Below are 23,023 nucleotides of genomic sequence, written 5' to 3'. Positions count from 1 at the left end.
GCCCCTTATTTGCGCGTTTTTATTGCCGTGGAATAGCCGGCATCTTAATTTGTTTTGAAGCGCTGACCGGAAGTATCGGCTTTATTTTTTTGAACTTTACAATCTTGCTGGCAACTCTCGTTCATAGCTGGCGCTATTATCCTGTGGTGAAGAGGTGGATCGAGCAGCTCCCGGATCGGCATGTCAAGCTCAACCTCCCCGCCTCCCTCAGCAGAGGCCGAGGGGACCGAGTACGGTTTCCTTGGATACAAGCCTTTCAAGCCGGAGGAGCACGGCCTGGACCGCGGGTTCCGCCTCATAGCCTTCTCGGACCTGAAAGGATGAGGCTGCAAAGTCCCGCAGGAGGCGCTGCTCAAACTCCTGGCGGGACTGGAGCAGAACCAGGCCGATGGCACCGCAAAGGGCGACGAGCAAGCGCTCGAGTTCGGCCAGCAAGTGCCCGTCCCTCGGCTCGGTAACAACGACGCTTGGGTTTATTGGCTTTCATTGATGTGACGTAAGAATCCCACATGAAGGATGGTTAGCTTTAACTTTAGCCTCACATGCTAACTGTCGCACGCTTGTATCGTCCAGTTTGACAAGCAACTCGACCACTGTTTTTTTTAAAGAGTCGCTCCTAAATCATACGTCAAACCAAAATCAGATTCTCCAGGAAATAACATTTTAGTTTAGCGATTGGTGAGTGAAAGAGGGTGACGAGTCAGCAAACCCCCGAAGCTCTCAGTTCAAAGGTCGTTGTCTCGGTCAAACATTGTTGCTGGTCTCCAAGAGAGTTGTGAAGATGCGGTTCGAAAACTTAACTGCACTTCCGGCATCATCTCAGGTGCATAATGGAAGATGGCAGTCTTGCTCATTGGCACGTTGGCAGTCACGCGGCTGACTTATTTGAAATGTTCCCCAAATCAATTCGGAACAGTAAATTATCGCTGACCCTTAACGGAAGGCTGTAAATAATGGATTCGTTTTCCATCACGAGGGCACAGTTTGTTGTGACCGGAAGTTTGACCTCTTCTTCTCTTTGCCAAGACTTATTCACAGTAGTTAGATAATGATCACACGACTCGCTTTGTTCTTAAATTCTCCCATAATGGAGATTGAAGGTTGTGTATTCTGTCACACTGACCTGTCTAAAATAAACTTGTCTGCAGGTGTGGGGATGGACTGCTGCGTGATTCCGCTCAGACATGGTGGGCTCTCGCTGGTCCAGACCACAGACTTCTTCTACCCCCTGGTGGAGGATCCGTACATGATGGTTAGTGACTTGTTGACAGTTAGCCATGAATCCACTCCGACTACTGTTAAACGACTCAAAACTTTTAATGTCTCAGTGTTGTCTTCTGCTTCATGTGGATTTTTTGTGTGACTCAGGGTAGGATAGCGTGTGCCAATGTCCTCAGTGACCTCTATGCCATGGGCATCACAGAATGTGACAACATGCTGATGCTGCTGAGCGTCAGCCAGAAGATGAGTGACAAGGTAATAGTTTGTCCTCGGGGCTGTGGGCTTTTATTTAGCTTCTTGACGCACGATTGCATCTTCTGATAAAAATAAACTTTAGGACCGTGAGCGTGTGATGCCACTGATGATTCAAGGGTTTCGTGATGCGGCAGAGGAGGGTGGGACTTCTGTGACCGGTGGTCAAACCGTCATCAACCCCTGGATCATTGTTGGAGGAGTCGCCTCAGTGGTCTGCCAGTCCAATGAATTCATCATGTAAGTCGCTGTTGAGTGCAATGGCTGTCACTCATTCTGGCTTCATTATTTCTATGTGATTTAAGTAAAGATTTGAGGTTGAAAAAAAAAAAGTAAGTCCAACTGAAATAGTTTGTGATGGTTCCAGGCCTGATGGTGCCGTCCCAGGAGATGTACTGGTTCTGACAAAACCATTGGGCACTCAGGTGGCTGTCAATGCGCACCAGTGGCTGGAGCAGGTGAGCAGGAGTTGCATTGGCTTGCACTTTGTCAGCATTGACATGTTTGTTTTTGCTGTCATCAGCCGGAGAGGTGGAACAAGATAAAGCTTGTGGTGACCAAGGAGGAAGTCAAAGAGGCCTATCAGGAAGCCATGTTCTCCATGGCAACTTTGAATCGCACAGGTAGGCATGTGTGAAATGAAGTGAAATGGAGCGGCAAATATGGATCTTCCTGGTTCTTTCTGTAGCTGCAGGTCTAATGCACAAGTTCCAGGCTCATGCAGCGACTGACGTCACAGGATTTGGCTTGTTGGGTCACGCCAACAACCTAGCCGCTCAGCAACGGAATGAGGTGGCATTTGTCATACATAACCTGCCTATCATTGCCAAGATGGCTGCCATCAGCAAAGCATGCGGAAATGTGTTCAACCTGGTGCAGGGAACGTCAGCAGAAACCTCAGGTATGTGGAGAATATTTTCTTCTTTCTTTATCTGTTTACATAATTGTCCTTTTACCCTTTGACTCAACCAAAAAGATCCGTATTGGACAAAGATTGAACAAGATCTGATCTCAATGTGTCGACCTAACTGCAAAGTGCCTTGCTGGTTTTATCTCTTTAGATATTCAGTGTCTGCAGTGGCCGGTATCACAGACTGAGTCTCACAGCTCTTATTGACTCTGCTTCGGCTTGTCTCCTCAGGCGGTCTGCTGGTCTGTCTGCCCAGGGAGCAGGCGGCCAAGTTCTGCTCTGAGATGAAGAGCCAGGCCTCTGGAGGTCAGGGAGGAGGAGCGTGGATCATCGGAATTGTCGACAAAGGAGACCGCCGCGCTCGCATCATCGAAAAGCCTCGTATCATTGAAGTCCCGCCACGAGGAAGTCAGGCGGCGAACCAGGAGAACAGCGCCGCCCCTGGAGGTCCCAATCTCTCATAGACACTGGTGTGTGTGTGGGTAAGCGTGTGAGGGTTTCAGGAGGCTCTTAACCATTGCCAAACTTTTAAAATCTCATCATGACCGGTATAATAACAGCAACAACCTATCAGACTGGGGAGAACCTTCCAAATTCACATCTCAGAGTGGATGCTTGTATGGGTATGTGTGTGTGTTTTTACTCTTTCGATTGGGCTTGTGAGTCTTGTGACAAGACTCTTGTGGAATGTGCATTTGTGTAATCTCGACTGGTGGCACCGCGTCCTGCGTTCAGAGGAAGGCTTGAGCAGCTTCCTCCTGACCGGCGAGGCGGTGACCACTGGGTCCATCTTTGTCAGCTTTCCAGCTTGTCTCAGCTGGTCCCACCTGTCGGCCCAGTTTCATGAAGCTCTGCCTTGGAAACCCCAGCCAGTGGGGGAAGGCGGAGTGGATGTTTGCCACTGGAGCAGGTGGGATTCTCCTCCTGAGCTGGAAAGCTGAACGCGTTTGGAGCTTCAAACAATCAATAAAAACTTTCATCAGTCTGTATTTGTCATTTGTTTTTCTCTGGCATAGTTCAGTACTTACAAATAAGTATGTAAACACATGGATTTAATGGCCACTAAATGATTATCTGGAAGAAAACTTGTCATGTTTTCTACTGCATAAAAATAAACACTTTTTAAGCGTACCATAATGCTGGATTTCCATAAATTTAAAAACAAAATGTTGAAAAGAGCATCCACGATGTGACGTGTTACACTGCTGAAAAAAATTCTGCCATTTTAACAAAAAATACTCTTAAATTCCTTTCGATGTTGAAAGTGTACACTCCAGCCACAAGGTGGCGCTAGCGTACCGCCGTGTCCTTACTCCCGGTAATGTCGCCGGAAGTAGTGAACGTCAGCGAAACTACAGATGTAAACAATAGTAGAACCCACGGAAGGTACAGTATAAAAACGATAAGTAATGCACAGTGCGTCAATTGAAATTGTTTATGATTTTCCCTTTGTGCAAGGTGTGAGTAGTATTATAATTTAACAGAATGTCTCTTCCAAGTAGAGGTACTATGCATTGCTGTGACGTGCTTATACCGTCTTTCTTTCGACAGTTCCACCATGTCCTACTTGGAGAGTGAGGACACGGTGAAAGAGCTGAAGCGGTCTCTGTCGAATCCCAACATACAGTCTGATCCTTTGAGATACAGAAACACCGTCCATAAGGTTGTCAGGTGAGAGAAACATTCGAGTGCTGAAGCGCTTCAGCCTGTCAAAGCATTACAAATGAATCTTGCCTACTTCTGCTGAATTAACACAGATAAAAGCAATTTCTTATCTCTCTTTATTTACTTCTAATCCTGCTCTCATGTTGCGCAGGATGATGTCGCAAGGTTTGGATGTTTCTGGCCTCTTCAGTGAAATGGTGAAAGCTTGTGCCACGGTGGATGTAGTCCAGAAGAAACTGGTCTATGTCTTTCTGTGCTCCTATGCCACACTAAACCCAGAGCTATCCCTGCTGGTCATAAACACCCTCAGGAAGGACTGTCAGGATGCTAATCCCATGATCCGCAGCCTGGCTTTAAGGAACATGACCAACCTCAGGTGAGAGAAGAGGATCTAACACCTTGTTTTAGGGGTTTTGGTCTTACCAGGGTGAGTGTTTCAGGTTGCCCAGTCTTGTGGAATATGTGCAGCAGCCTTTGACGGCAGGACTGAAGGACAGAGCAGCTTGTGTGAGACGTGTTGCTGTGCTTGGCTGGGCCAAACTCTACAAACTCCAGCCAGACTCTGAAATAGGTGAGTTTGTTTGCTCTTGCTCAAGGTTGTGTGCGTACAAAATAAGTGGTGAGGAACTCCATCCAGATGCTTCTGTGGTGAACGAGCTATACAGCCTTCTGCGGGACTCCGACCCAGTGGTGATGGTCAACTGTCTGCGGGCGCTTGAGGAAATCCTAAAGGATGAAGGTGGAGTCGTTATCAACAAACCCATCGCGCATCACCTGCTCAACCGGTTTGTACAAATGAAGTACTGCTCTAATGCATTCATTGGTAGGAATTATGATGACAAACAGATTCTGCAAGGTCGGCAGCCAACTTCTCTACTGCCAACAATAGATGAGCATGATGAAACCTGAATGAATGTTTTGTTCTGATAGTGTTTGTTACTTTGTCTCAGTCTTAAAGAGTGTGACGTCTGGGGTCAGAGTGACGTCCTGAGGATACTCCAGCGATATCGACCTCATACGGAGGATGAACTTTTCGACATCCTCTCCCTGTTGGATACTTCCTTGGTCAGTCCTCACCCCCAAGTCATGGCTGCCACGCTCAGCCTTTTCCTCAGCTTGACCTCTGGGTTACCAGCGGTCAGTCTGGCTGCTTTGGAGAGGGTGCGGGGACCTCTGCTGGCGGCTTGTGGAAGTGGCTCCAGGGAGATGAGATTCACCGCGCTGTGTCATATACAGGTTAGAGGAGATAAAGTCTCTATTCTACCCCGAGAATAAATTGACATATTATAATGGCAGACGTGTAACAATGTTTCAGCATTTTTATCCTTCTGTAAATTAATTTAAACTGTATTTTCTGTTCCAGTTGCTATTGCGTTCTCTTCCTGACCTCTTGGGGGCGCACTACAAACGTTTCTTCTGTGGCTATGCCGAGCCAGCCTATATAAAACAAAGGAAAATGCAGGTTTGTAGCTTTTCGTTACAGTTGAAATGACATCTACTGATGTGTCATTCATTCAGATGGTGCTGCAGAAGGTCATCTCATCACTGTTTATCCCTCTTTGTGTTTTCTTTGGGCATTTCATGCCACAGCCTCCTCCACCTCCACCTTAATCCAGCTTCATAATCCTGCCAAATCACACCTATTCTCTTCATGTCGTCCTTTATCACATTCACATAAACCTCAATGGTTTCTCCTCTTCTCCTTTTTCTGCAGGTTCTGGTGGAGCTGGTGAACGACGAGAACGTGGACCTGTTACTGGACGAGCTGAAATCCTACTGCACAGATGTCAACACTGAAACTGCTCAGGCAGCAATCTCAGCAATAGGTAAACACAAGCTGCCATAAATCCACATGCAGAGTTTCAGTCGCTGCTGGATTCATATCATGTATTCTCAGTCATTCACAATGTCTGTGCTGACCTCTGCCTAAAGCTCTGCCAGTACTGTGCTTTAAAAAAAATTTCGAGAGCATATTTCAGAATATAGTGTTTGCTTTACACAGGTGATGCGGGATTTAATGGTCGTTGTTGGTGAAGAACTCAAACATTAATGAATGTTTCCTTTAGATTTTAGTGGAAAATACTTTTTAAAAAATTATTATGATTGTAAGAAACTTAAGACTTTCCAATCTATTATGGTCTTTTCCCAGCTCATACTACTTTAGTGTTAATAAGTCATGTTTTCCTGGGAAATCATTGATGAGTCCGCAGTAAATCTCTCACATGTGGTAACCGTTTCCTGGGTGCCAGAGTCACAGTTCAGTCCGTTCCCATCAGTCGTAATATCTGTGTAGGTTTATGGCTCAATAAAGATAAAAAGAAGAGTTTTTTTTCATGATGGTGCAGTATGTCAGTTTCACATGCACATAAAATCTGTCAAACTGGTTCCAGGTCGTATCGGAAGAAGCTACAGCGATAAATGTCTGGCAATTCTCACTGGACTACTGGGGCTCAAACAGGAACACATCACTTCTGGTAAAACCAGTTGGCCCTCGTGTAGCCGACTAATTCCACTGTCAGACTTTGCACAGAGCTGATGCCTTCCCTCTCCCTTTGCACATGCTATTAGCCGTCGTGCAGACAATGCGAGATCTGGTCTGGGTGTGTCCTCAGTGCAGCCACACCGTGTGTTCAGCTCTGGATGGTTGTGAGGAGACGCTGCAGGACAGTCAGGTGAGAGATGAGTGCAGCTGCTGACACATCCTCACGATTCAAATCTGAAATCACAGGTGTCAGGAGCACCTGGCTCAAATCTTCATAGTGACACATCACATACTGTTATATACTGTGTATATTTCTGGGGCTCACAATCCTATTTTTGCTCAGTATAATCTTGAGGTGGCAGGTGTTGCCCTCCCCCGGCTTGAGACTCCTGTGTGCTTAACCTCAGTCCATGTCCCTCCACCAGGGCCGGCAGGCCTTGCTGTGGCTGCTGGGCGTCTACGGGGACCGAGTGTCCGGAGCGCCCTACACACTAGAGGTGTTCATTGATGCTGTGAGGAGTGAGACGTCACTGGGAGTCAAGATGGAGCTGCTGACGGCCGCCATGCGGCTTTTCCTGAGTCGACCTGCCGAGACCCAGGACATGCTGGGAAGACTGCTGCACTACTGCATTGGTGTGTGCTCTGAATCTGTCAGTGTGTTAAGCATCATTGCTTATGAACAGATGGTTCAACCGATAATGTATTTTTCTCTTTAACTGAATAGTTGTTTGCTACATATAATGTATTAGATTTGATTATTCATGTTTTAATGGCCTTAGTCTTGACATCCGTTGTGTTCCAGAGGAGGAAACGGACATGTGCGTCCGTGACCAAGCTCTCCTCTACTATCGCCTCTTGCAAAGTGGGATAGAGAAGACCCGCAAAGTGCTGGAGGGTCACCGCTCTGACCCCTCCCTCGGCGTCCTCATTGGCCGCCCTGCCGAGCCGGTCAGCCAGTGGGCTCACTGCTTCAACATGCTGGAGCCTTTGCAGCACAGCGCCATCAAGACGGAGCCTGCGAGCCGAGCCAGTCCACTTCATTCGACCTATGACCCCAGTGCTGACCTCCAAGCCAACTTGACCGCTGCTAAAGTGGAAGAGGTCAATCTGGGTGAGTGTAGTATAATTACATGTAATAAACAATGTGGTTTTTTCCCTGCCAAATTAATTAATAATTAGCAGTTTTGTTTCGGTTCCTCTTTTTTTTTGATTCAGCAGTTCCACTTCAAATATTCTACCCACCATTTTCACCCACTCACCGGCAGTCTTTTCTTTGTCTTGGCCCTGCGCACAAATACCCCTTTCAAACATCCGCCTTTCTCCCTGCAGTCTTTGCTTTCTTGTTCAAAGTCAGTACAGTTTTAGTCTTATACCTCCAAATTCTTCACTTGTATTATGAGTCTGATAAAATAATAAGAGTGTGATCCATATTTCCCTCTTACATTTCCTCTAGTATTCTAATATTCTTTCCTCCATTTGCGTAAGTTCTGGTGTTTATCTGCAATAGTTAGTTGCAGTGTCCAGAATTCATTTATTTTTCTTTGTTTCTTTGTCCTGTGTCTGAACACATTCAAATTATACTGTTCTGATATCTAATTTTTTTAAATCAGAGCTCCACCCATACAAGTCATGAGGGCATCACTGGAGCGTGCAGCTGCTGGAGCAGCAGCTTGTGCTATAAAACAATATTTTATTGTGTCATGGTGGCTGCTGTTGTACAGAGGACTCAAACAAGGAGGATAAATTTAACAAGGTTTAATCCAAATATAATACAGAAAATAGGGCACAAACAGGAAACAAGGAAACTAGGGACGTTGCCACCAAAACATGGAGCGAGGACACAGGAACGACATCAAAATAACGGGGACAACAAAAACACACTCGAATAAACGCACAGGGCCCAAATAAGGAAAAGCGGTGGTGAAATGATGGAGTGTGGAGGGGAATCGATGTTGTGCAACTTGAGTGGTGGCAGCATCGGGGTTGCCTCAGCCAGTCACCCTCCGTTCATCGACTTCAGTTTCACTCTATTGACTTAATCCATCTTGATCAGATTGTGCATCCATCTCATGACGCCCCGAGTTGAAATCTGAAGTGTGTGTGAACAGGCCTCTCACATATCCTTGTCAGCGCGTCCCTGCCAAGTTTCACTGCCATAACCCATCAAGAGTCCCTTCTGGTGAACGTTTCCATTGACTCGCTCCCTCTCTTGTTCCTTTTGTCCTCGCCTCAGATCTAGCCGCGCCGCCTGCAAGTTCATCTGAAGCGGATGTTGTCAGCCTCAGCTTGACCCCGACCGTCAGTCCAGAGGAGTTTGAGCGTCTTTGGTTGCAGCGTCAGGGTGTGACGGTGGGAGCAGGTAATGCAGCTGAGATCATGGCGGCGCCTCCACTGTGGGCAGGAGCCACTGGGCGTTCAGTCAAACCAGTAATGCCAGGGTGGAGCCAGTGAAATGTCAGCCAGAGGGGTAGAGAGTCGAGTCGGATGGCTTTTGTTGCTGCTTAATCCCCCCCGGTCTGTGGTGTATGTCATGAAAGAATGGTCCTCTTCTGTTTCATGGCGAGGCACAGATGAGGCAGGGGCTCCCTGGAGAAGCAGTTTCCTCCTGGGAAGGAGAGTTCAGGGTAATTACTTCTGACTCATCTATTACTTGAAAAGGTGCGCTAGTCTGCAGCGGTTTGGTTGGGGAAATCAGTGCCTTGCTCCTGAGGAGAAGTTGCATTGAAGTCAGTTTTAATGTATGGTAAACAGTTGTAAACAACTGCAGAGTGGCACAGAGAGACACTGGCTCTACACAGGCTTGTGAAGCACACAGACAGGAAGGAAACGTGCCTCGCCACCTCCCGAAAAATGTGGTCTCTGGACGATTGTGTTTGTTGTGAGACAACGTGGGTCTTTGTTTCCCCTCTGGAATGTGGGGGTGTCGCGCCTTGAGCTGCAGATCTTGTTGGTCCTGGTGGTTGCTCATGAGTCAAACAGGTTTGACCTGTACAATCGCTTCTAAGCTGCTAATTCAATGAACTTATTTACCCCAGGTCCTGAGCAGCAAAAAGAAAAGGAAGTGGTCTGTGTGACAGACTATGTCTACTGTCCTGCCATCCTTCAGTGTTCACCGCAGAGTCTTCAGGCAGCCATGCAGCTCCTCAATATCCAGCCTCTAGCCTTCACACCAGCACACACGCTTCCCTGGAGGGTCTACCTGTACACACACACCCACTATGGAGATCCAACCAGTAGCCCCGCTGTCACGCTTGTGCTGGCGGAGCTGCTCTACACTGGGGAGGCCAACAGCGAAGCTGCAGGAGCAGTGGACGAGGAAACAAGAGATGTAGAAGAGGAGAGGTTGGAAAAGAAGGGTTGTACCTCAACAGATTGTGTGAAAGTGACTTTAGAGCAAAGACCAAGAGATGACCGGGCTCTGCAAGGGTTCCTCTCCATCCTCACCAAGCTGCTGCAGGCGCTGACGGCAGAGAAGTCTTCTGCACAAGGCGCCGGGAGAGAAGGAAATAAGGAGATGTGAAGGCGACAATCGTCATTTGCATGACTCTTCTGAATGTAAATAAAAGTGGCATACAAACCAGCATTTTTGTTTTAGCTTCTTGCAAGGATATCATTGATGAATGTCATTTAAGTATTAAAGTGTGATTTTCAATATAATTTCAACGCTGGTGTTGCTGGTGACGTCACTGTAGTATCTTAAATCAGAATAGAAACGCGACTCTTCCCGGTATGCGGTGACGTCAGGGCAAACCCTGGTCACCGCGCGCCACCTGAGCGCCTCACGCTCACTCACGCACCCGTTCGGCGTGCGGCGGACTGAAGCGATGAACTTCCTTCACCGGTTCGCTGTCAAAAGTCACTTTCTTGACAACGAAACTGGCAGTTTCAACTCGACTGGGCTGAGGTGAACCGAGGTGAGTTCTGAAGTTCTGCTCTTGCTTCCGACTGGTGCCGCTCATGGGGTGTTGCTCGTCAATGACCTTGTGAAAACACCAACCGTTTCGCTCCCAAGTTTCTTATGTCAATGAGCTCAATACGTTTTATCACAGAAAGGGCGACATTGTAACAACGCTGTTCAACAAGTGTTTTCAAGTCAAACCCAATCGCAGTTTAGAAATGTTCTTAGTCTCATATATGCTTCATTTTATGCTTTTTTTTGTTTTTATTAAACCTATTCCTGACATTAACGCTCCGAAGAAAGTGGATTTTTTTTCAATGCTGCATTTCGTTACTGAATTGTTAGGACGACTCAAATAATATTTGGTGAATTAGATTAAGTGTCTGAAAATGGAAGAAAAACACGAAAGTCACATGTACAAGTGGCTCTCTCTGGCCGTCGAACAGTCCAAATCACCTACTTTTTTTCTGGTGTACGTTTTGCTCCCGTTTTTATTTGTTTTTATTCATTGTTATTTTGTTTACTATCTTCCAGCTTTTGCAGCAATTCTTATATCCGTCAATTTTAATTCAGCCCTTCAATGCAAACGTTCTATACGTTGCAATAACTAATTTATTAATTTTTTTACAGCATTCAGTTTGTTGTGTTTGCTGCTGTGACCAGTCCAATTTCTCCAGGAAGGGAGTCTAATCTAAACTTGTGGACACAACAGATAACTTTGGCTCGTGTGTCCAGCCCTGAAAGACTCGCATGTACAGGAGCAGTCTTGACAGAGCTGCTGCACTATAAATAATAAAAGGGTTGTTGGTGGGTGAGGGGATGTGTGTGGGTGTTGTAGTTTCTGTTAAATATAAATCTGACCCCAATCTCACGTGTGGACACTCCGGTAAGCAGCACCTGTTCATGGGCACTTATAAAATACCATGCCACCACACTCTTTTCACTGAAGTGTCGAAGCTGCAAATACTATGACAACTACTACCGATGTATTTCCCCCTCCAGATATCCACAATATTATTTATTTCTGATGGTTTAGTTACATTATTTTTTTATGTAATTATCATATTATTCAGAAGAGTCTCCCCTTATCATTAAAAAAATATAATGAAATACTTATTAATATAATAATTTCATATGAACCTATTGTTATGGACTACTATGGTTAAAATGTAGATTTCTGGATGACTAAAGAAGCTTTGTTTTCATTTCAAGAATGAAAGAGCTGTTCTGTTTCTCTGTTCTGCACCTGCTCTGAAAATCATTGTGGAACATTCAAATGGCTGACGTTATGTGTCGTGTGGTTGAAGGTAAATGCCTGGAAATGAGACGCCATTTAAAGAAGAAGTATGCAGCTTTACTGTTGCTGCTTTTTGTCGGGGGAATTTACCTCCTGCATCAGGTGGATGTCAATGCTAGTGTGAGTAAGCTGAACAGCTGCAGACCACAACCTCATTTTGCTCCACATAAGTCATATAACTGTTTCTTTTTTTCTTTTTTCTTTTCTTTTTTTTTTTTTTTTTAGGGTCAGACAGCGTTACCTGAGATAAGCTGGCAAGGAAGACACGCCGTTTCTAGAGAGTCCTGGGTTGAACAGGGAGACTACCTGCCTCTCAATGTGTCCTATCAGTTGCTGGCTGGAAAACCGTCCACGCAACAAAGTGAGTAACGGCTCATTTGACCTCTAAACTTATTAACCCCATGAGTGGATTAAGGTGGAGTCCAGGAAAAATGGGGAGTTGTCAGACTTAAGCAAAAGTTACTTGTACATGAGTAATTATACTTCATTTACAGGTATATGGCAAAGTGCTTTATAGAAAGCATCATCTAATGGAATCCCTTCTGATCTGATCTGATAAGTCTTGGTCATGTCTCAGGTTTGGTGGTCTCAGCTGCAACACCAGGGCTTCCATCTCTTTCTCAGGCGGTTCAGGACAGAGTCACTTAACCGTACTCTCCAGCGTCAGCTTCATCACTGCTCTCACACTTGGCAGGGTTCCTGTGCATCGGGATCTCGTCTGTAAAGAGAAGCAAGGGCAGCTACTTGGTTACCACCCTGCAGTCCCTCTTCTCTCAGTCCAGCCCTGAGGAGCGCCAGTCCATGCTGGTGGTCCTGCTTCTGGCTGACTTTGACTCCCACTGGATATTTGAAACTGTGAACCAGATCAAAAGTACTTTCCCTTCAGAGCTAGATCAGGGTCAGCTGCTGCTCATCCATGTGCCCAAGGAGTGCTATCCGTCTACTGCAGGTCTGTGTTCTGCCAGAGCTTCATACTGGACTCCAACGTTTTTAACCCATTTGCTCTTCTTAGGTTTAAAAAGAAACTACAACGATCCTCCAGATAGGGTTTCATTCCGCTCCAAGCAAAACCTGGACTACTCCTTCTTGATGCACTACAGCTCCGGCGTGAGCAAGTACTACCTCCAGCTGGAGGACGACGTCATTTCAGCGAAGAACTTCCTCACCGCCATCAAGACGCGAGTCCAGCAGCAGGAAGCCAAGAAGACCACCTGGGCAATGCTGGAGTTCTCCAGCCTTGGCTTCATCGGGAAGCTCTACAAGTCGGCCCACCTCCCTCTGCTGGCCCGTTTCCTCTTCCTCTTCTATCAGGAAATGCCGTGCGACTGGTTAATGTCTCACTTCCGCCTCCTGTTGACACAGAAGGAGCCAATCTTCGTCAGGCCCTCGCTGTTCCAGCATATCGGACAGTTCTCCTCATTCAAAGGGGTGGTGAACAAGCTGAAGGACAAAGATTTTGAGGAGGTTTACACCAACCCTCCAGCTGAGGTCTTCAGCAACATGTCTACCTACGAGAAGAACTACCCCAAACTTGCCTGGGAGCCTGGCGAGGGCTTCTTCTGGGGCCGCTCCCCAGGGAAGGGCGATTATCTTACCGTGGTCTTCAAAGAGCCCACGCTTGTCACTGGAATATATATAGAAACTGGGTCAGGGGGGAAGGACCTGCTGCAGTCGGCGCTGGTGGAGCTGGGCACAGAGGTGCTCAGCGCTAAAACCCACAAAACCTGCGGCGTCTTTAAACCGCAGGGCTCTTTTGAAAGAGGGGTCTTCCTGATGGAGAAGGTGAAGGACTCAGGTGCTGCCTCCTGCCTGAGGATACTGGTGACCCAGGCACAGAGCGACTGGCTCATCATCACCAGGATCAGGGTCACCACAAGCTCTGGACCAAAGTTGAGTTGAAGCTGTCAATCCTCATGATGAACCTTGGATAATGGTGCCTTGTTCCAGTCGGGGAACTACTTTATATTTTAATTTAAAGAGATTATTAATAAAAGACTTGTGTTTGTGATGATGGTGCAATAAACAGTGTTGTCCTGGAGCTGGCGTGTAGGCACGCACCCACCTTTGAACAATAGGTGGAAGTCACAAGTTCACGTGTGGATAGCCTTGGGTGGTGTTGCAACACAGCCTCTCCCTTTGGACCGACATGTTCCTCCTTGTCCTGTGGAGCCTTCACTGAAGACAGCCAGCCGTGTGGGGTGTGAAGCCTGAGCAGTGTTATCTGATACAACAGAGCGGCTCAAGTTTCTCTGAAGCTGAAAGCTGGACCTGATAGGACGGCACTGCAAGAACCTGCTGCCAACTTGATAATACAATGCTCAGTTCGGAGCTATAATGTAACGATTCAGGGTCAGGCTGCTCTTCAGCCTTCCAACTGGATTCGGTGACCCTAGTTTCATCTTCACAGAAGGGACAGGTTGCTCTGTTGCTGTTGATGCGCTTTGACTGACCAATGAGTGAGAAAGTAAGCTAATCTAACAGTGGTTTATTCAGAGAAAATGGAGGAAAGCGTTCATATTTAAAATAAAAGAAAACTGCAACACATTTCATTTTCATTTTCATGAGCCACGGGGGTCCACTGATGTGTGTGCAAACTTGAAGTAGTGATTTAAACAGCGATTATTTCGATTTTCTGAGTCAAACTATTTCCGCAGCATTCCTCACGGCAGCTGCAGCACTGAGTCACAAGCCGCGGAACAAAAAGACACTGTTCAAGCTGGACAGAATGGGACCGGCAGAGGGAAATCTGTCAATATTTTGTTCAACATATTATATTGGAGGCCACGGATAATAGCTTCAGGATCACGTGAGGAAGATCTGAAACAACAACTAAGCGAACAGGCTGCGCTGCCTCATGGAAAGCCTGCTCTGCTGTGTCAGTCTCTTGGCCCTGAGCAGACACAATGAATTAATCATCAAATAGAACCTGTAATTCTTACTCTGGGCGAGGAAAATTGACTAAATAAACACATTCTGGAGGCCCATAATTCCGTGAGCAGCCGTGTTTTTATTCACAGTTTAACTTCAAATCGTGATTATGAAACCATAAGGGTGACTGAGATAGTTTTCAGCGAATGACATGACAATGACCTGGATTTATTATTATTATTTAATGCTAAAGCAGCCTGTTTTTGCTTTTACCTTACTCCTGGCAGCGCATCATTAGCAACACATTTGCTGTGGCCACGCTGTGCACCTGGCCTCTGTTGACACACAGATCTGTGCTCTTTAAATCCCCATCACACAGTTTCACTTATTTGCCAAGGTGTGTGTCATCATTACTGGAAACCAACAACGTGACTATGTCAACACATGACATATACACAAGCACACACTCAGCTGCTGCAAGTTTGCTTTCTGATGACAACGCTAACTGCGCAGACTGTGAATTCAGTCTGACAGAATTGCTGATAGCAGGTACCTCTCTGAAAGGTTTAGTCTGACACCAGTTCCGCAGCCTCTGGGCCCTGACGGCACCAGCGTGCTGAGGGAGGAGAGAAGAAGTCAGACAGCAGCGGCAGCAGCAGCACATTCATGTCATTCCTGTTTCACATTCAGATTCATTTGAGTTTACCCGATTAGCAGAGAAACGGGAGGACATTTTTCACAGTCTGCGGTCTTGGTGTTTACGAGTTGCCAAGCAACACAAATGACTGGCTATCCCAACCTTCCTGGACGGAAAGACAGCTGGAGACAAACATGAACATATTCAGTACTGATTACATTTTAACTCAATTACACACAAACCTCGACCTCGTATTTACTTAAGTTTATTATCTTCCTTGATGATGAATGAAATTTGCATCACTAAAATCTCTTTTCAATTTAAACAATAATGGAACAACAATAAATAATCTGGCTCCATAGAGCCATAATTTAGTTCATTGAAATAGAGTGAGCTCATATTACCATTAAATTATTATTATGTTGACATTTTGACGCAGTCATTGCGATTTAATATACTGAGTGGAGAGATGACATTTGATTCAGGAATTATGTTTCAGTTTGAAATGAATTGTGTAACTCTTAATTTCTTAGTTTTAATTTAATTTAATTTAATTTTTTTTATTTTATTTTATTTACAGCGCTTTATTTCGAAGCACTTTCCTAGTTGCTGGGACCCCCACTGACCATGGCAATAAATTCTATTCTGATTCTGATTCTGATTCTGGCGCGTTTACGTTTGACACAGACCGGAAGTGCCTTTGTTTACTTTCCGGGCACTAGCTTGCTAGCATGTGGTGGTTGCTAACTCGTTTTTGAACAACAGACTGGTTATTTCCCCACCACATTAAATGTATGTGAACGCGCTACATCCTCAGCATTGAAACAACGAGGTTTTCTTCGCGTTAAGACGTTGCATTTGTCTCGGGTTTAAACATCAACACCGCGTTAGCGCGTTGGTTCTGGGACGTGGCGTGCGTCTTGCAGCGGTTTTATACTGGAGTCTCCGAAACCATGGAGGGTTCTTCCTCTGCCCCTTCACCAGGAGCCCTGGCTCCGAGCCGGAGGAGAGAGTCAGCCTCGGATTCTGAATCTTCCCGGGACGCGAAAACACACTTTCGCGTGTGTCGCTTCATCATGGATACAGGTGGTTAGACACAGCAGAAAACCAATCGTGTGCAAAGTATTCAGTCTAATGCACAGTTTCATGCTCGTCTCGTGTTTATGCAGGAGTGAAACTGGGCTTGCGGTCGGTGCCGGTGGCCACGGCGTGTGTGTTGTATCACAGGTTCTTTGAGCGAGCGAGCCTGGACGCTTATGAGCCCTATCTGGTCGCCATGAGCTGCCTTTACTTGGCTGGCAAGGTGGAGGAGCAGCACACCAGGACGAGGGACATCATCAATGTTAGTCATCGGTAAGATGGAGATGCCTGAATGGACCTGGGTCAATGTTAATTCACTTAAATGTACTGGTGGTACTGTAGTTCCGACTCTGACAGTTGCAGCAGACGACCGTGTGATAATGTAGTCTGGGATATGATGAAATAAAATGTGACATGACACTTGCTTACCTTCTCTTCTTCCTTCCTCACAGATATTTCAACCGTGGCAGTGCTCCTCTGGACTGTGACAAGGAGTTCTGGGACCTCCGAGACAGTGTGGTGCAGTGTGAGCTTCTTGTCCTTCGTCAGCTCAACTTTCAGGTTTCTTTCCAGCACCCTCACAAGGTGGGTTTTTTTCAGCACTTGTTGGCCAGTCTCATGGATAACGGTGTTCTCTTGTGTCTCCTCACCAGTATTTACTGCACTACCTGATGTCGGTGAAGTCGCTGGTGAACCGCCATGCCTGGTCACGAGCCCCTGTAACGGAAACGTCCTGGGCACTGCTGAGAGACTGTTACCACGGAACAATGTGTGTCCGCCACAAGCCCCAACACATCGCCATAGCGACGCTGTACCTGGCTTTGAACAGCTACGGAGTGGTGCTGCCTGCTGGGCAGAAAGAGTGGTGGCAGGTGTGTGGCACTTAAGAGAGCTGTTGGTTTGGGTGTCAAATTCCAAGTGGCAACTACTGGGCCTCGATATTCCATGATCTGCCTGGTTTACTTATCACTTGGCCCTGAATGGATGTATACCATTTTCATCCTCAATACAATTTAACTGAAGACTGTAATTTTAGAAGATTATAAAGGGTTAATTTTTACAAAAAGATTTTCGATCTCAACAATCAGTTAAGTAGTTTAATTTATTTTTTTGGTCAAAACAAGTAATGACAATCTACCTTACTCTGACGTCCAGGTCTCCATGGTGACATGCAAAATAGGATTTGTCATACTGAACCTAAGATTTGCCTTTCAAACTTGTTTCCTTCCTGTCTTTTTCTGGAGTTGCGCCGGTCTGCATGCCTGCACTTTAATCGTGAACCATGGCAGAGTAAGGGATAGCAGTTTTCACTCACTTGACAGTCTAGGTTGGTGTTGATCGTTTGGGATGAATATATTGTCATTTATTTAGATCGTAGTTCGTGAGAAAATGTCTCCACTATTGTGCTAATCTGCCTGAGTCACACCTCTTCTTGTCCTCATTTGACTGTGCACCTTCTTGGCTCTCCTCTGCTTCTCCTTTCACCTTCTATCTCCGTCTGTAATATTCTTTATCCAACACTATTGCACCTCTCCAGAACCATCTGAGTCTGGCCTTTAACCGCGTCTCTGAACCGCTCCACACAATCTGTCAGGCTCATTTTAAAAGATGTTTTGAGTTTTATAGCATGCAAAATTTGGGTTTGGTTATGGCCATAGTTCAGGTTTGGACTTGTATTTTTCTCCTTGCTTGAGTAAGCATGGTCTACTCCCGCATGAGAAAACTGCTTCTATGCCACTTTGACAGGTGTGTGTTGTTGCTGGAGGCCTCATCATTGCCCTGTGTGGACAACTGGCTTTTGTGGATCAAAATGTTTGCTCTCGATTATGAATGGAAAATAGTCTGGTGTTCTGTCCTGAAGGCACTGGATTGTAGTTTGTCTGTTGCAGACTATGCTTCTTTGATGCCCAGGTGTGCAACTCATGGACGTGTTTTGTGTGTGCAGGTGCTCACTGATGACATCACGAAAGCCGACATCGACGCTGTGATCTCAGACCTTCTTCAACTCTATGACATGGAGGCTAAATGTGTGTGACGGATGCAGTCCACTGGTGTTGTGTCTGCCTGTGGGAAGTTCGTGTGACTCGGGACATAGACACACTCGCCACTTGGGGGCATCATCCCTTCACTAATCTGTCATCTGTGCAGAATACTGATAAGCCTTCACAGCCTTATCATCATCGGCACACTGTACACTGTTTAACCAACCTCAGCCCTGTGTTCACATCATGCTCTTCCTGATAATCTGCAGCCTTCAACATATTTTACATTTAATGCCAATTTAATGTCCTGACAGTCGATTTTAAGATACACCAGCTCTGTGTTTTCTGATGTTCAGAACATCCTCATGGCTGCCTCTTTGTTAATAAATGAAGATGCTGTGCAGCTAAAGTGGTTTAAGCTTTATCAAGTTGTGTTTCGTCTGAGCGTTTGAGCAGGTTTCATGAATAAGTGAGGACCGTCGGGTGCAGAATTAAGCTGACAGGAATGTGTTGGCTCGTGGTGTCTGCTGTTTCATCTGAAGCCTTGTGTTGTTATCATGGTCTCCAAGGTCTTCCACAAAATGTGTTTTAGCATTAAATGTGTAGAGACTGAGGCAACACTGGCGCAAAAGTGGGGAGGATTCTTCTTGCCAAGACGCTGAAAATAAACAGAATCATGTGGAGAAATTGTTTTGTGTCTTTATGAACTACTGGTTCATCCGTCATTTTCATAGGCTTCTGAATACCATATACCATATCATAGTGAATGGAAAAAACTGTTTTGATTCCACGGAACTGTCTGGAATATTTACACTGAAATCCCGCGCTACAGTGCTTCATCATCATCACATTGTGTTTGATATTTCTACATGTTTTTGTCCCTCTCTTTTGGAAACGACTGTGGCGTCAATTCAATAGGGGGCGCTAGTGTCCCCAAAGTATGTGCATCAAGTCACTTTTTTCGAATTAATTTTTTTGTTACTCACGGTACAATGCTCATTAAAAAAAAAGCAGAACAACGTGTCTCCTGTGGTAAACTATAGTCTTTTAAGAGAAGTAACTGCATGTTTATCACTTCCTGTTTTGCGAAACTGCTCAGCCAATCACAGGCCGTCACATGACCACAGAGATTCGACCAATCAGCGTCCCGTAATCAGGACGGTTTCCCTTCAGGTGTGTATCTGTGATGGAGCGGCGCGACATTAAAATGAAGCAAAACGACGAAAGAGGTGAGTCGTTCACACAAAGAGTAGGGTTTGTGGGGCGCCAACATGACGCGTTCATGGTCGTCATGGTAGAAAAATATGCTCGGAAAGTGGGACGAATGGCGACAAGTCACCTGTATTTTGTAGAAGTGCAGTGCAGTATGTTGTAGTGCCGCCTAGTGGTTGGGCGTTGCGCTTGCACACTAGTGGCGTTTCCTTTCTGGAGTTTTAAAATGATCTGTTGAGTTTGATACCGTCGAATTTGAGATTGTGTCAAGTTTTAAGAGTGTCCGATAACTTTGTTTCCACAACTGTACTGTGTTTATTAATGGCTGACTGCGCGGTTTATTTACTTTAGCTTCTTTATTTTGACAAAATGATGTTTAAATATGTAGACTCTTTAGTATACAGTATCAGTCATCGCAATCATGATAACGTCTATAAAAACCCAACATTTTGGTATCTAAAAATATCTCCCGTGACTCAGAAAAGCACCAAACATTATAATATTTTGATTATTTCAACCATTTATGTGCAACTTTGCTTACCTGTGGTTATTGTTGTGTAGCGTGAAAACAGATTGAAATGCAAATAAATACGGTATTGTGCGCTGAATTTTGTTCTTTTTAATAATAGGCAGCATACATTCAATGTTGACCTAATTGTCTATCACCCGAAAAGAAACATATTTAATTATTTACATATTTAAATAAACTGAAAATGCTTTGACAAAAACTTGTTATTATTTTATGAAGATAAACGCAAAGCAGTACTGACAGTGGAACTGATGGAGTGGTTCGGACTTTGGTGAAAAACAGAAAACAGCCCAATATATAAAAAATAAAAAATGCTTGTTGTGTAACTGCCGACTAATCAGTGCACCCAAGCCGACTAAGAACGACTATGTCACAGTCAGTGAAAGATGATTTGCCCTGTGGTCCAGTTTAAATGCCCGCATACTCATTCTTGGCTCTGTTGTCGGCGGTCAGGGGTCAGCACGGGTACGCTGATCGGTCTGCTGCTATGTAGCGCCGCATGTGACCACCAGTGATACACCGCAGCTTCTGACTCATTTCTGCCAAGCAACCTTTTATGGTCCGTTGACTTCAAAGATCTCTGTGAGGATGAGCTTTGTCTACTCTTGGGCACTGACCACTGCAGATAAGGAAGACGCCAGGCGGGGTTACATCTTAACTGGCTTTACACTGCCTCAGAATCCTGGTCTTTATCTTGTCAGAAGAAAAGTCTGAGTGGCTTTTGTGCGGGTGACGCAAACGGAATCAATTATTCTGCTTGGATTGTGTTTTATTGCCAGGAAGAAAACAAGAATATCAACAGTCATGTCGGTTCACTTGCAGAAAGAATCTCTCAAATGAGTCCATCTGTGAAAGCACTCGTGCGCAGCGTGGAGGCAGTGCCGAGTTGTAGCCCACATAGCCTAAAGGTTGCAGGATCCAGTCAACCTGAGTGGAGTGTGAAGGTTACTTCAGGATGCCCACTTATTTATGCAGTGGATGTTTGCCAGCTGCAAGACACCAAGTCGCCGCTCCTTTTTGTATTCCTGGAGAAACACACTCCAGTCTTGTTGTGCATCTAATTTTCTGCTTTTCAGCGTTGATGAGGAAAGATTTTCCCCTCAGAAAAGCAGTGATTTGCCAGTTTGAAGTGTGTGTCACATGACCATCTCTCCCCTCCTTCTTGCTCTGCTACTCTTCCCGGGACAGGACTCATTGCGTGCATCATCACAGCATGTGCTATACAATATTCCTCACCCTGACACGTTCTCTCCCCTCCCGGTGTCGCTGCTGGGAGAATCTGCTCCTCTCTCCTCGTTCATTCCTTATTTTCCTCCCGTTTTCTTCTCCCTCCCTCCTTCCTCCCTCTGCCTCCCTAATGTTGTATTAATAATAGAGAATCTTCAGCCAGACTCCATGAATTAACCATCAGCAGGGAAGTAGGATGGAGGGGAAGCAGTAGTTGGAGGAGAAGGAATGAAGCAGCGAAGGCTGGGGGACTGTGTGAGGGCGACGGTGGCTCGTATCCGTCTCACACATCCGCGCCGTCCCTCACTGCTGCAGCCCTCTGATCTGCTTACACATCACTTCAACTTTTACTGGCGGCTAGCAGGGATGTCAGAAGGTCACACACATGACCAGCTGTGTGCATGTGTGTGTGTGTTGTGAAATGACCAAGTTTGGGATGTTAATGTTGTAGCAGGGCTGCAGTCCAGGAGCTGAGTGCCCTTCAGCTGATAAAAGCTCTGCAGTCCTCAGACCTATTAGACGCCAAACAAGATCTGCTAAACTCTGCTAATGCATAGACAGTAGACTTCAGAGAGACGTGTGTGTGTGTGTAGAGTCGTAAAGGTGAGCGTGATTCATCATCCGTGTTTACAGTCAGATGAAAAGATGCAGACAAACATCCATCCCAAGTCACTCCTGCCCGACTGAAGCTTGAGTTCAGAGCGGTTTGCACCATCACCATCATCATCATCAACACTAGCTGCAGCACTGCGAAAGGTTGCGAAGACACATGCTGCTTTTGTGGCGTTACATAAAGAGGCGATCAAGACTAAATCAACAGCAATGCTAAGCGTATAGAATGTGGCTATTAACAGGCCATCAGATCCATCTATAAATACATTTCTTCTTTCTCTTCAGTCACTGTGTAATAAGCACGGGCTGATCCCGTCATACATGACTTCGCTTTCAGCACCCCGGACAGAGCCTCAAGTTTCTCACAGCATTTTCAGAAAAAAAAACGGTAAAACACATGGAACATGTGAGTGTTGCCTGGGGGCGAATGTTAGTTTAAGTTCCTAGAATGAAAAAGACCGGTCGATTCTTCCCAAACTCCGATGTGGGGAGGAAAGGGGTCAAAGTCTCAGATCGTAAGCGGGAAAGACGTGCTGGATTAGAGGCAGGGTTTCTTGTTAATCTGCCGGGTGAAAGTGGAGGAGATTAGCTAAATACCGGGCTGTTTTACATAAAACAAAAATTTTTATTTTGGTCTCATTATGAATTAAAATGCTTATAAATAGTTCATAGAATTATGAGAGCTTTACTGTCACCGTCACGTCAGTTAAAAATAGCGCCCCCTACTCACCTGAGGACTGTGATAGTGTCTGGTTTGATTTGCCTGTTCCGTGCAGTTAACATGGAAAGTCTTTGGTGGCAGCTGAGAGTAAAGGAGGGAATCGTGCAAATGGATAGTGGTTGTACTGTATTTGATCATAATCAGAGCTTGGAATTCAAACAAAAGCTAGTTTTCTCGACACAAATCAACCCCACTTCAGATTTCCTCTTGACTTTTTTTAGACGCAGCAGCACAGGTTTTCTGTCAGTTGTCGGTGCGTCTGCGTTTCACCGAGGAACAGATTGACCCACTTGGTGATAGAATGGACTCGAATCTTCCCTTTGATCTCCTCCTTTCCTCCCAATCTCATTTGCTTGCAACAATGTAGCAGTGTCATTAAAAATAGCTACAGCCTTTTCATCTCCTCACAATCACTGGAACTTTTCATACG

General features: G+C 45.7%; 4 protein-coding genes across 8 annotated transcripts; all 4 read left to right on the top strand.

The window, feature by feature from the left end:
• Positions 1-155: 155 nt before the first annotated feature.
• Positions 156-3,394, top strand: sephs3 (selenophosphate synthetase 3). The gene is made up of 8 exons (XM_053849196.1): positions 156-454; positions 1,149-1,252; positions 1,369-1,476; positions 1,559-1,713; positions 1,841-1,931; positions 1,997-2,096; positions 2,162-2,374; positions 2,615-3,394. The coding sequence occupies exons 1-8, from the start codon at positions 181-183 to the stop codon at positions 2,845-2,847; spliced, it is 1,278 nt and encodes a 425-aa protein (XP_053705171.1). The 5' UTR covers positions 156-180; the 3' UTR covers positions 2,848-3,394.
• A 302-nt stretch (positions 3,395-3,696) lies between these two features.
• On the top strand, positions 3,697-10,105 carry ap4b1 (adaptor related protein complex 4 subunit beta 1). 4 transcript variants are annotated; one of them, XM_053850286.1, is made up of 15 exons: positions 3,697-3,769; positions 3,935-4,054; positions 4,200-4,424; positions 4,489-4,619; positions 4,686-4,833; positions 4,999-5,284; positions 5,412-5,510; positions 5,763-5,874; positions 6,439-6,522; positions 6,617-6,720; positions 6,956-7,163; positions 7,333-7,641; positions 8,764-8,889; positions 9,101-9,154; positions 9,566-10,105. In XM_053850286.1, exons 1-15 carry the CDS (start codon positions 3,705-3,707, stop codon positions 10,048-10,050), a joined length of 2,556 nt encoding a protein of 851 aa, XP_053706261.1. In that variant the 5' UTR covers positions 3,697-3,704; the 3' UTR covers positions 10,051-10,105. The 4 variants fall into 4 exon arrangements, with proteins under 4 accessions (XP_053706261.1, XP_053706262.1, XP_053706259.1 ...); XM_053850287.1 differs by lacking the exon at positions 9,101-9,154; XM_053850284.1 differs by having other exon boundaries at positions 4,489-4,833.
• A 198-nt stretch (positions 10,106-10,303) lies between these two features.
• Positions 10,304-14,165, top strand: LOC128750097 (alpha-1,3-mannosyl-glycoprotein 4-beta-N-acetylglucosaminyltransferase C-like). Of its 2 annotated transcripts, XM_053850289.1 has the most exons (5): positions 10,304-10,444; positions 11,736-11,845; positions 11,951-12,086; positions 12,420-12,674; positions 12,738-14,164. In XM_053850289.1, the coding sequence occupies exons 2-5, from the start codon at positions 11,750-11,752 to the stop codon at positions 13,622-13,624; spliced, it is 1,374 nt and encodes a 457-aa protein (XP_053706264.1). In that variant the 5' UTR covers positions 10,304-10,444; positions 11,736-11,749; the 3' UTR covers positions 13,625-14,164. The 2 variants fall into 2 exon arrangements, with proteins under 2 accessions (XP_053706264.1, XP_053706263.1); XM_053850288.1 differs by lacking the exon at positions 10,304-10,444 and having other exon boundaries at positions 10,451-11,845; positions 12,738-14,165.
• A 1,778-nt stretch (positions 14,166-15,943) lies between these two features.
• ccnq (cyclin Q) lies at positions 15,944-19,164 on the top strand. The gene is made up of 5 exons (XM_053849908.1): positions 15,944-16,316; positions 16,400-16,583; positions 16,763-16,895; positions 16,964-17,182; positions 18,256-19,164. Exons 1-5 carry the CDS (start codon positions 16,184-16,186, stop codon positions 18,343-18,345), a joined length of 759 nt encoding a protein of 252 aa, XP_053705883.1. The 5' UTR covers positions 15,944-16,183; the 3' UTR covers positions 18,346-19,164.
• Positions 19,165-23,023: the final 3,859 nt, after the last annotated feature.

This window comes from Synchiropus splendidus, chromosome 18 (assembly GCF_027744825.2).
Source record: "Synchiropus splendidus isolate RoL2022-P1 chromosome 18, RoL_Sspl_1.0, whole genome shotgun sequence".
Taxonomy (NCBI): Eukaryota; Metazoa; Chordata; class Actinopteri; order Syngnathiformes; family Callionymidae; genus Synchiropus; species Synchiropus splendidus.
Note: the sequence above shows the minus strand (reverse complement) of the source record. Positions and strands in the feature narration are given on the sequence as shown.